General features: G+C 48.3%; 2 protein-coding genes across 4 annotated transcripts in view; one reads left to right on the top strand and one right to left on the bottom strand.

The window, feature by feature from the left end:
• Nucleotides 1-2,329, top strand: part of VPS26C (VPS26 endosomal protein sorting factor C) — a 45,993-nt gene extending 43,664 nt beyond the window's left edge. For all 3 annotated transcript variants that reach the window (XM_030806179.1, XM_030806177.1, XM_012501848.2), the window contains one exon: nt 141-2,329. In XM_030806179.1, the coding sequence (XP_030662039.1) occupies nt 141-223 (83 nt within the window). In that variant the 3' untranslated portion in view covers nt 224-2,329. The remainder of the gene's footprint in view (nt 1-140) is intronic.
• A 4,934-nt stretch (nt 2,330-7,263) lies between these two features.
• Nucleotides 7,264-7,736, bottom strand: LOC100601264 (Down syndrome critical region protein 9-like). The gene is given in 2 exon segments (XM_030806176.1): nt 7,264-7,467; nt 7,470-7,736. Coding segments are annotated over 2 exon segments (471 nt in total).
• Between the last annotated feature and the right edge of the window lie 4,430 nt (nt 7,737-12,166).

The following is a 12,166-nucleotide window of genomic DNA, read 5'->3' as shown; positions in this document are numbered from 1 at the left end:
GGCGCTGAGGGGACAGCAATGAAACCCACCTGCACCAGGTGCCCCTTCGCCATTAGAGCTTACTGCGACTGCAGTGGTGGTGGTGTGTGGTTTCGCTGCTTGGTAACAGTGAGCATAAACCCACCCTCTTCTCTTCTTAGAATTTGAGGTTAACATCGTGGTGCTTCTTCACCCTGACCACCTCATCACGGAGAATTTCCCGCTGAAGCTCTGCAGGATATAGCCCGGAGGAGGGAAGCACAGAAAACGGGAGTGGCCATCTGGAAATCCAGCTGGTTATCCAAATCCTAAGGGGAGCTACAGCCAGTGGCATATACTTGTTTTTGTGATTATTCTGTATCAGAAATGAAACAGACCCTCAAATTAACATTCCTTCCTCATTTCTTGAGGCTTCTGCTTCCAACAGGCACCTCTAATCAGACCTTTTCTTTGAAATTCAACAAGATTTCTTAATGCTATTTGCCAAGACCGTTTCACAGAAAACATTGACTGTGGCTCCTGCCTTACCTGTTCCTTTTTAGGTACAGTAAAACAACTGTGACAGCAGTTTGAGCTTACTGGAGAGTGGGATCATGGGGACAAAAGGAAACCTCTCTGACTCCCCATAGCAAAGGGTCTGTGGCCAGTTGACATCCATGATGGCTGCAAGCACACTTGATGGTCAGCAAGTTTGCAGATACTCGCCAAGGCAGAGCGCAAAGTGCTAGCCACTGGAAATGCATGACTTCCCTCCACCCCTACTCTATTCTGTAGTTTTTTGGTTTTGTTTTTGAGACGGAGTCTCACTCTGTCGTCCAGGCTGGAGTGCAGTGGCGTGATCCCAGCTCACTGCAACCTCCACCTCCCAAGTTCAAGCGACTCTCCTGCCTCAGCCTCCTGAGTAGTTGGGATTACAGGTGACTGCCACCGTGCCCAGCTAATTTTTGTATTTTTAGTAGAGATGGGGTTTCACCGTTTTGGCCAGGCTGGTCTTGAACTCCTGACCTCATGATCCCCCCGCCTTGGCCTCCCAAAGTGCTGGGATTACAGGTGTGAGCCACCACACCCAGCCTCTGTAGTTCTTTTTACATTTTTCATTATAACTTTAAAATTTTTAAGCAACTGGAAAAGTGTTCCTTGATCTCATGGGATTTGGCTGCTGCTGAAGTGTTTCTGAAGTCTCAAGAACTGCCATAAAATCTCACACTGCCATTTCCCTGAACATATACATACATAGAGAGAGAGACAGAGTTTTCCAAACTCTGTCGCCCAGGCTGAGCGCACTGGCAGGATCACAGCTCATGGCAGCCTCAACCTCCCTGGCTCAAGCGATCCCTCCCCTCAGCCTCCTGAGTAGCTGAGACTACAGGTGAGTGCCACCACACTCAGCTAATTTTTAAATTCTTTGTAGACAGGGTCTCCCTATGTTGCCCAGGCTGGTCTTGAACTCCTAGACTCAAGTGATCCTCCTGTCTTGGCCTCCCAAAGTGCTGAGATTACAGGTGTGAGCCACTGTGCCCAGCAGTTTCCCAGAATATATTTAAATGCAAAGTTACATGAGGGGAAAACATGTATGTTTGCTTCTGTTGTTACTGGGTAGGTTCTGAACGGCAGAGACTCACGTGCAGGGCGGGCTGGTGAAGGCCTCTCTCTGCAAAGTGGTAGCAGGAAAAGGTCCTTGACTTGATGAACTTGGTCTGCCTCTGAGCCACTGGAGGAAGCTGTTTTGAGCCAGGGTTTTTTGGCCTGAAGCCAGCATTTCCTCAGTCTCCCTTTGTGGTTCGAAGGATATGGACTATTGCAATACATTTCTTCCTTCAAATCCTGCCACTGTTTTGTTGGCCCACAAATAGGACCTCAAAGTAAGCCATGCTGCTTTGCACACACACTAGCCACCTTTTGTACTTTTCATTCTGGATGGGCTTGGCCAAAACAGGCTGAGGCCAAAGGCCTCCCAAGCTGTATGTACTTCCATTATCCTGAAACAGTGTTTGGTGACATAATGCCAAGGGTAAACAAGCCTAATTTAGGCACTGCTTGATCCAGGGGCTTCACCCGTGAAATTAATAAAACTTATCTGAGTCACTTGAAACTTGGTTCCCAGAAAATACATTTCTGGTTTATAATCTCCTTTTATGCTCACCTGACATTATTAATTATACCTGATGATGTGTTTAAACTGAGTAGCAGAAAACAGAGGCCACACTTTCTGGGAAATTTTAAAGGAAGAAACCATTTTTAATGAGATAAAAATATTTAATGAATTTAAAAAGCTAATGACAATTTTGAGAAAAGGTTTGGGATGTATATTGCTATGTAATTTAATAAACTGATTTTATGGATATAAATATGACTTTCACTCGCGTCCGTGTGAAGAGACCACCAAACAGGCTTTGTGTGAGCAATAAAGTTTTTAATCACCTGGGTGCAGGCGGGCTGAGTCCGAAAAGAGAGTCAGCGAAGGGAGATAGGGGTGGGGCCGTTTCATAGGATTTGGGTAGGTAAAGGAAAATTAACAGTCAAAGGAGGGTTGTTCTCTGGCCGGCAGAGTGGGGGGTCACAAGGTGCTCAGTAGGGGAGCTTTTGAGCCAGGGTGAGCCAGAAGGAATTTCACAAGACCATGTCATCAGTTAAGGCAGGAACAGGCCATTGTCACTTCTTTTGTGGTGGAATGTCATCAGTTAAGGCAGGAACTGGCCATCTGGATGTGTGTGTGCAGGTCACAGGGGATATGATGGCTTAGCTTGGGCTCAGAGGCCTGACATTCCTGTCTTCTTATATTAATAAGAAAAATAAAACGAAATAGTGGTAAAGTGTTGGGATGGTGAAAATTTTTGGGGGTGGTAGGGAGAGATAATGGGCGATGTTTCTCAGGGCTGCTTCGAGCGGGATTAGGGGCAGCGTGGGAACCTAGAGTGGGAGAGATTAAGCTGAAGGAAGATTCTGTGGTAAGGGGTGATATTGTGGGGTTGTTAGAAGAAACATTTGTCATTTAGAATTATTGGTGATGGCCTGGATATGGTTTTGTATGAATTGAAAAACTAAATGGAATAAGAGAAGGAGAAAAACAGGTATAAAAGGTCTAAGAATTGGAAGGACCTAGGACATCTGATGAGAGAGTGCCTAAGGAGATTCAGCATAGTCCTGCCAGCAAAGATTATTTATTTACTTTAAGAGTTAAGAGTGGCAGTTTGGGGATAGTACCAGGAGATATCAGCTGTGATGGCTTGGAGAAACAGTGTAAACCGGCAGCGTAACAAGAGCAGGGCATGTATGAGTAGCTGAGAATGGTGAATAGGAGTATGACTAGACAGAAGATAGTAGGGATGACAAGTTTTTTTGGGGCACAGTCCAAGTTGGTCCGGTGTCTGGAATGAGACTGGGGCCTAATAAAAAGGAGCTCAAATGGGCTGTACCTTGTAGCATTCCGAGGACAGGCCTGAATTCTGAGAAGCGAAAGTGGTAAAAGTACTGTCCAGTCCTTTTTAAGTTGGTGGCTGAGCTTGCGAGGTGTGTTTTTAAAAGACCTTTAGTCCGTTCTACTTTTCTTGAAGACGGAGGACCGTAAGGGATATAAAGGTTTCACTGAATACTAAGAGCCTGAAAAACTGCTTGGCTGATTTGACTAATAAAGGCTGGTCTGTTATCAGACTGTATAGAGGTGGGAAGGCTAAATTGAGGAATTTTGTCTGACAGAAGGGAAGAAATGACCACGGTGGCCTTCTCAGACCCTGTAGGAAAGGACTCTACTTATCCAGTGAAAGTGTCTACCTAGACTAAGAGGTATTTTAGTTTTCTGACTCGGGGCATGTTGAGTAAAGCTAATTTGCCAGTCCTGGGTGGGGGCAAATCCTCGAGCTTGATGTGTAGGGAAGGGAGGGGGCCTGAATAATCCATGAGGAGTAGTAGTAGAATAGCAGATGGAACACTGAGAAGTTATTTCCTTGAGGATAGATTTCCACGATGGAAAGGAAATGAGAAGTTCTAAGAGGCGGGCTAGTGGCTTGTACTGTAGCATAGCCTGCCTTTGCTGGTGTGTGGCTATTAGGCCTGGTGGAACTGCCATCAATAAATCAAGCATGATCAGGGTGAGGAATAGGAAAGAAGGAAATATGGGGAAATGGGGTGAATGTCAGGTGGATCAGAGAGATACAGTCATGGGGGTCAGGTGTGGTATCAGGAATAATGTGGGAGGCCGGATTGAAGTCCGGGCCAGGAACAATGGTAATTGTGGGACTTAACAAAGAGTGAGTACAGCTGAAGGAGCCAGGGAGCAGAAAATATATGCGTCAGGTATGAGGAAGAAAATAGATTTTGGAAATTATGAGAGCTGTAGAGAGTGAGTTGAGCATAGTTTGTGATTTTTAGGGCCTCTAAAAGTATTAAAGCAGCGGTAGCCGTTGCACGCAGACATGAGGGCTAGGCTAAAACAGTAAGGTCAAGTTGTTTGGACAGAAAGGCTACAGGGTGCAGTCCTGGCTCTTGTGTAAGAATTCTGACCGCACTAACCATGCCTAGGAAGGAAAGGAGTTGTTGTTTTGTAAGGGATTGAGGTTTGGGAGATTAATTGGACACGGTCAGCAGGGAGAGCACGTGTGTTTTTATGAGAATTACGCTGAGATAGGTAACAGATGAGGATGAAATTTGGGCTTGACTGAAGTAATGGGGGCTGTCTGTGAAGCCTTGCGGCAGTACAGCCCAGGTAATTTGCTGAGCCTGATGGGTGTCAGTGTCAGTCTAAGTGAAAGCAGAGAGAGGCTGGGACGAGGGGTGCAGGGGAATAGTGAAAAAAGCATCTTTACGATCGAGAATAGAATAGTGAGTTGTGGAGGAAGGTATTGAGGACAAAAGAGTGTACGGGTTGGGCACTACAGGATGGATAGGCAAAACAACTTGGTTGCTAAGGCACAGATCCTGAACTAATCTGTAAGACTTGTCCGGTTTGGACCGGGCGCGGTGGCTCACGCTTGTAATCCCAGCACTTTGGGAGGCCGAGACGGGCGGATCACGAGGTCAGGAGATCGAGACCACAGTGAAACCCCGTCTCTACTAAAAATACAAAAAAATTAGCCGGGCGTGGTGGCGGGCGCCTGTAGTCCCAGCTACTTGGAGAGGCTGAGGCAGGAGAATGGCGTGAACCCAGGAGGCGGAGCTTGCAGTGAGCCGAGATTGGGCCACTGCACTCCAGCCTGGGCGACAGAGCGAGACTTCATCTCAAAAAAAAAAAAAAAAAAGACTTGTCCGGTTTTTGGACAGGTAAAATGGGGGAATTGTAAGGAGAGTTTATAGGTTTTAGAAGCCCATGCTGTAGCAGGCAAGTGATAACAGGCTTTAATCCTTTCAAAGCATGCTGTGGCATGGGATATTGGCATTGAGCGGGGTAAGGGTGATTAGGTTTTAATGAGATGGTAAGGGGTGCATGATCGGTCACCAAGGAGGGAGTAGAGGTGTCTTCTAGTTGTGGGTTAAGGTGGGGGAATACAAGAGGAGGACGCAAAGGAGGCTTTGGATTGGGAAGAAGGGCGGCAATGAGATGCAGCTGTAATCCAGGAATAGTCAGGGAAGCAGATAATTTAGTTAAAGTGCCTCGGCCTAATAAGGGAACTGGGCAGGTGGGGATAACTAAAAAGGAGTGCTTAAAAGAGTATTGTCTAAGTTGGCACCAGAGTTGGGGAGTTTTAAGAGGTTTAGAAGCCTGGCCATCAATACCCACAGCAGTTAGGGACGCAAGGGAAACAGGCCCTTGAAAAGAAGGTAATGTGGAGTGGGTAGCCTCCGTATTGACGAAGGGGACGGACTTACCTTCCACTATGAGAGTTACCCGAAGCTCGGCGTCTGTGATGGTCTACGGGGCTTCCGAGGCGATCGGGTAGCGTCAGTCTTCAGCTGCTAAGCCGAGAAGGAGTCAGAGAGCCTTGGGCCAGAGTTCCAGGGGCTCTGGAAGTGGCTACCAGGTGAGTTGAACAGTCCAATTTTCAGTGGGGTCCCACACAGATGGGACGCTGCTTAGGAGGAATCCTGGGCTGCGGGCATTCCTTGGCCCAGTGCCCAGATTTCCGGCACTTGTAGCAAGCCCCTGAGGGGGGAGGAGGTTCTGGAGGAACGCCTGGCTGCTGCAGTTCAGGTGTTTGGAAGTTCTTGTGTGCTGGAGATGTGGCTGGGGTTTGTCTCAGTGGAGGCAAGGAATTGCAACTTTTTTCTATTATTGTACACCTTGAAGGTGAGGTTAATTAAATCCTGTTGTGGGGTTTGAGGGCCGGAATTTAATTTTTGGAGTTTATTTAATGTTGGGAGCAGATTGGGTAATAAAACGTATATTGAGAATAAGACGGCCTTTTGACCTTTTAGGGTCTAGGGCTGTAAAGCATTTCAGGGTTGCTGCCGAACAAGCCATGAACTGGGCTGGGTTTTTTATGTTTGATGAAAAAGAGCCTAAACGCTGATTTGGGATAAAGAAAAAGGAGCATTAACCTTGACTATGCCTTTAGCTCCAGCCACCTTTTTAAGACTAACTTGCTGGGCAGGTGGGGGAGGGCCAGTCACGGAATGAAACTGTAAGCTGGACCCGGTGTGAGGAGGGGAGGTGATAAAAAGATTATAATCTGGACAATTTCACAAGATAATATCATCAGTTAAGGCAGGAACAGGACATTTTCACTTCTTTTCTGGTGGAATGTCATCAGTTAAGGCAGGAACCAGCCATCTGGATGTGTATGTGCAGGTCACAGGGGATATGATGGCTTAGCTTGGGCTCAGAAGCCTGACAATGACTGCTTTCCTTAGAGAATTATTACCTGAAGCGCTTCCAGGCAGCGTGGCTACCTTTATCATTTCATTCAACCCTGAGTGGCCCAAACAAAGGCCTCAGGCCGGCCACTTCCTTCCACTTCTTGGTCTGACCTCTCCATGATCTGTTACTAGGCAAAACTCAGATGTTTGGCTACCTTGGGCTGCAACTGTCCCACTCTTGCCTAGGCTTGCTGGAGTTGGGGTTATCCACGGTCAGAGGTTCAGAGTTGTCAAATTCTCCAATTAGAGCAAGAGATGAGGAAAGGAAGGGGAGACGAAAGAAAGAGGCTGTGAACAATGAATCTAAAACAATATTTTCTTTCGGGAAATGCCCGTTTTGGCAGGAATACATTTTGGCTCAGCTGTGCTGTGAATTCTAAGGAAAAGTAGGGAGGTCTGGAAAGCCCAGGGCTTCATGCAGAGTAGACATCAGGAACCCACCTGCTCTGAGTCTTGGTGGGCAAGGGGAACGAACCTTCCAGTCCATATCTGCCCTCACCATAATTCCTGTGTCTGAATCTGAATTATCGTCTTAAAAAACTGGGGGCTGAGGTTGCCTCCACATGCTACCGCTGATTCAGGGCGGCAGCAGATGCCAGTGTTCTCAGTTCCTTCCTGCTTCCGCTTCCTGTTCAGGAACAGGGCGGCATTTTCCCATCCTCTTCGGCTGTAGGCGTGGTCACATGACCAAGCACTGCAGCACGTGACCAGGAGGGCGGGGCGCGCCTGCGTAGCATACACTGGAGGACGGCGCCCTCACCCTGGCGGGAGGCGGCGGATCCCCAGCGCGGTGCAGTTACACCGCAGACATGGGCTCGTCTATACGCTGCTGGACGGCCGGGGTCTGGGCTCCACTGCCGGGGGGCACCACGCTGGAGCTGGTGATAGGGGAGGGAATCCCCGCTCGGGCGCCCGGGCCTCGCGCGGTGCCTGCGTGCGCGAGAGTTCACGGGGCAAATCCTGCCCATCCTCCGCTTCCAGGCGTGGCTTCAAAAGCCTCGGGTCCGGGGGTGCAGCCCCAGCATAACCTGGCGCCCCGGTGGCTGCTGGAGTGGTTGGCTTAGAATGGAAGGAAACGGTGGGGTCTGCGTTACTCTGTGGTGATAGAGAAGCGGCAGCTTAGCGCCAAGAATAAATGATGACCGCCGGAATCCCTGCCGTTAGGCGCAGGTCTTGGCATGAGAGCTGCAACGGGGCGGCCAGGGCCGCTGTCCGGTGCCGGTCCCCGAATATCCTGGGCTCTTCCGGAAAGTGCCGCTGCGGTGAGGCCAGAGCCTCCCGCTACGTAGGATGTGATGTGCTGTGCGTTGCTCTACTCAACGGAGCGCCATTCCCGTGGTTTCGCCTTGCTGAAGTTTCAGTAGATACCGGCTATTGATTTTGGTCTGAGAGTCGCTGCCATGTGAACATTAGTGTTATTCTGGGTCAGGCCGTTTTCTAAGTGCTGTATGTTACCTCGTTATAGCGACCCTGTGAGGAGGGAACTGTTAGTAGCATTAGCAGTCTAGGAAAAGAAATCCATTTTGCCAGGCGCTTGTCCATCCCTCTGTGCACCTCCCCACCGTTCCATCCCAGGCGAGCAGTCTGTAACGTGGTGCCGTTTTGCCTGCGCTGCAGCCCATTCTTTCACCTTGCTTCATTTGGGTTTTACTTTGACGTGTCATTGACAAGTTTTTCTATGCATTTGCTCCCATGTATGCATCACAGGTTATTAGCTGTGTCACCACGTGTTGAGACGTGCAAAGGGCTCTGTTACCTTTTCATGGTTTGAATTGTTATGTCACTCTGGCGTTCTTGCACAAAGAATTGGACAAAACACACAAAGTAAGGAAAGAAGGAAGCAACAAAAGCAGAGATTTATTGAAAATGAAAGTACACCCCACAAGGTGGGAGCAGCCCATGAAGCTGAAGGGCCAGGTTACACTGTTTTCTGGGATTTAAATACCCTGTAGAGGTTTCCCATTGGTTACTTGGTGTACACCTTATGTAAATGAAGTAGTGGACCATAATCAGTCTGATTGGTTGCAGGAGAGGAGCAACCAGAGGCTGAAGCGAAGTTATAAAGCTATACCCTATGCAAACATCTGATTAGTTGCAGAAAGCAACCAATCAGAGGCTGAAGTTACAAAGTTATACTCCCATGCAAATGAAATCTTGACCTGTGAACAGCCTCATTGGCTGTGGGAGGGGACCAGTCAGAGGTACTTAGAGTTTGTCTGCCACATGGAAAAAGGGGGGTTGCAAAGGGAGTAGCCTCTGGTCCTTTTGTTACTTGGATGTGGAAAGTTGGGGTTTTCCTTTTGTTCTAGGAAGTCATCGTGAATCGGCCTTAGGTTTACTGCCTCCAGACCCTACTCTCCTGCCTCCGAATGGTCTCAGTTTTGGTCAGCTGAGTCAAATGAAAATGAAGTCCTGAGACTAACACAATCATTTGCAGCTGGATCCAGTTTAGGAAGGAGGCGAGTGATTAAAGGACCAGAAAGTCTGATCTAATTATATTCTAGGACTGATTTCTTCTATGTAGAGTAAAAATACCAGGGTATGTTCCAGACCCATTCAAAGCACTGAAATGTCCTTTAGTGAATGACCTCACAATACCTTCTGAGGGGAGTTTATTATTCCCATCTCACAGGTGAGCAGGCTGAGGCACAGAGAAACTGACCTGCCTAAGCCACGTTGCTCTGTTGATTCTTGGCCTGATATTCCCCCAACTTACTACAACCAACACAATTACAGTAGATCGCCATTGCCCTGCCATGGGTAAGACCTCATTGATGGGGACACGATCGTTCTTCATAAACCATTACTATTGAAGCCACCATTCATCATTTCCAGCTGGTTTTCAAAAAGGTAGAATAAAGTTTTATGCGAAGAAATCGGTTTTCATTGTAAGATCTACCCAAGCTAACTCATTTTGGGACTCCGAATAAGAGTAGATATTAAAAACTTACAAAGCAGAACAATTGCTTGGGAAAATGCTCTATGAAGGTAAGGTCTTCTTTCGAATATAAACAATTCTGCAACCTAAAGACTGTGAAAACTAGCCACTTTGGTAGGGAGGGAAAAAAATCATACATGTGAGTCTAAGAGGTGGAGGTGAGAATAAGCCTCCTGGGTCAGTATCTTCTCCACTATGGCCGCTGAAAATTATTCATATTTGAGACTATCTTAAGTGGCTACAGTGGTCAGAGAATATGACATTACTAAGAAACAGAAGGGCACCTAATTTGTGGAATCAAAGCGGATCCAGCTATATTCACACAAAATGCAGTCAAATTATTAGAGTATGTCACTCAAAAGATGCGGAAAGGCAGACTGAGGAATTAAAACTCAGCAAGGATCCCCTGTGCTTTACTGTGCTTTTCTGTGAATGTCACTGGTAAGATGGAGTTCCTTGGATAGACCCCCATCCAGGTCTGCAGGATTCTGACTTTGTAGGGCTTTTCATGTCCAACCCCACCCAGTCTCTTTACAGTCTTGTGTATAACATACAAAAGACATATGCTGTGGAGGTTTTAAGTACTTAGGCACAAATTCTGTCTTCGTACTTTTCTATGTCTGTATCTTGTCAGATTCTGGGGAGTGCCAGCTTGATCAGGACCAAGGGTCAGGATAATACCAAAAGATTATGGTTTACTGTCATCTGCATCAACTGTCATTTCCCCAAAAGATGTTTCTGGTTCCCTTTACAAATGTCCAGCTGTGGTAGAAGGCTGAGCATGAAGACTTAAGGAGAAAGCAACTCAAAAGAAAAGCATTATGAGAGGTAGGGTTTGGTCAGCAAAGGCCCCATAAAGCAGGGTGTGGTCACTTCCTTTCTCAGGGGTCACTGTCTCCCACCTGGGTCAAGGACTAGACCTTCAAGAACTAGACCACAACCTCTGGGTCTTTTTTTTTTTTTTTTTTTTTTTTTTGAGACAGAGTCTTGCTCTGTCGCCCAGGCTGGAGTGCAGTGGCGCAATCTCGGCTCACTGCAAGCTCCACCTCCCGGGTTCACGCCATTCTCCTGCCTCAGCTCTCCGAGTAGCTGGGACTACAGGCGCCCGCCACCACGCCCGGCTAATTTTTTTGTATTTTTGGTAGAGACGGGGTTTCACCGTGGTCTCGATCTCCTGACCTCGTGATCTGCCCACCTCGGCCTCCCAAAGTGCTGGGATTACAAGCATGAGCCACCGCGCCCGGCCTCAACCTCTGGGTCTTAAGTGAAAGGAAGGAGACCAGCTTTTCTGTCTACAGATGTATACCCTCTGATGGGGCCACCTGGGGAGGCTGGGCCAGGAGCCCAGATGTACTGCCGCATGATACATCAAAAAAGGATGCACCCAGGCTTAGCTGCAGAAAGGTGAGAGAAAGGAGCAAAAAACTAAAATCTTAAATATTCATGTTTGTTTTAAAACAATCTTCGACACCAATATGTATTAAGAAAACACAAGTTCAAAGTTAAATTCAAAATCCCCTACATGGCTGGGTGCAGTGGCTCATGCCTGTAATCTCAGCACTTTGGGAGGCCGAGGCAGGCGGATCAATTGAGTCCAAGAGTTTGAGACCAGCCTGGTCAACATGGCGAAACCCTGTCTCTACTTAAAAAAAAATACAAAAATTAGCCGGGCATGGTAGCACACACTTGTAATTCCAGGTACTGCAGGGAGCAGGGCTGTGGCAGGGGTAGATGGCAGCTTGGGAAGGGGTTGAGGGGGCTGGCTCAGGCTTCAGTGAAACCAGGTGTGAGGAGGTAAAGTGAGAATGAGTCTGACGGTCTGGAGTGGGTAACAGTGAGGGCAGGTGCCTGAGCCAGGACTGGGGATCCATGGGTGCTCCCATGGGCCTGCAGGGTAGACCCACTGGCAAGCCTGACTAGGTCAATTTTAAGCCACAGGAGAAAGCGGGTGGGGATGTTGGAGGAAGCAGGGGCTCTGTCGGGCCCCGATGGATAGAGTAACACAGGTGACATCGCATCAGAAATGCCCCCTACCTGGCCCCAGACCAAGTCCCCAGAGTCTAAGGCCACATGCGAAACTAGTATTTCATGAGGCTGACCAACAAGCTGCACCGCCTGCTGCATGAATCCCTGAGCTGCCAGGGTCAGGCCACTGCCCCCTACCCCCTACCCCCATCCACCCCCTGGGAATCCCCACTTCTGTACAATCCTCCAGTCAAAGAGCGGCTCTGGCCTCCTCGGGCTCTGGAAACACCCTGGCAGGCATTGCTCCTCTGGCTTCTCCGCCTGACTGCCCGCCCCTGCCCTTACCTCCTCCCCCGTCCGTCAGGCTGCACTCAGATGACCCCGTTCCTGGCTTCTGTCTAAACCTGGGTCAAGTTTAGACAGACTCCCTCATCCCCTTCCCAGCTCCGTTTTCCTCGGGATCACCTGTGACCTCCCATGTATTGTGTGATTGTA

This window comes from Nomascus leucogenys, chromosome 25 (assembly GCF_006542625.1).
Source record: "Nomascus leucogenys isolate Asia chromosome 25, Asia_NLE_v1, whole genome shotgun sequence".
NCBI lineage: Eukaryota > Metazoa > Chordata > Mammalia > Primates > Hylobatidae > Nomascus > Nomascus leucogenys.
Note: the sequence above shows the minus strand (reverse complement) of the source record. Positions and strands in the feature narration are given on the sequence as shown.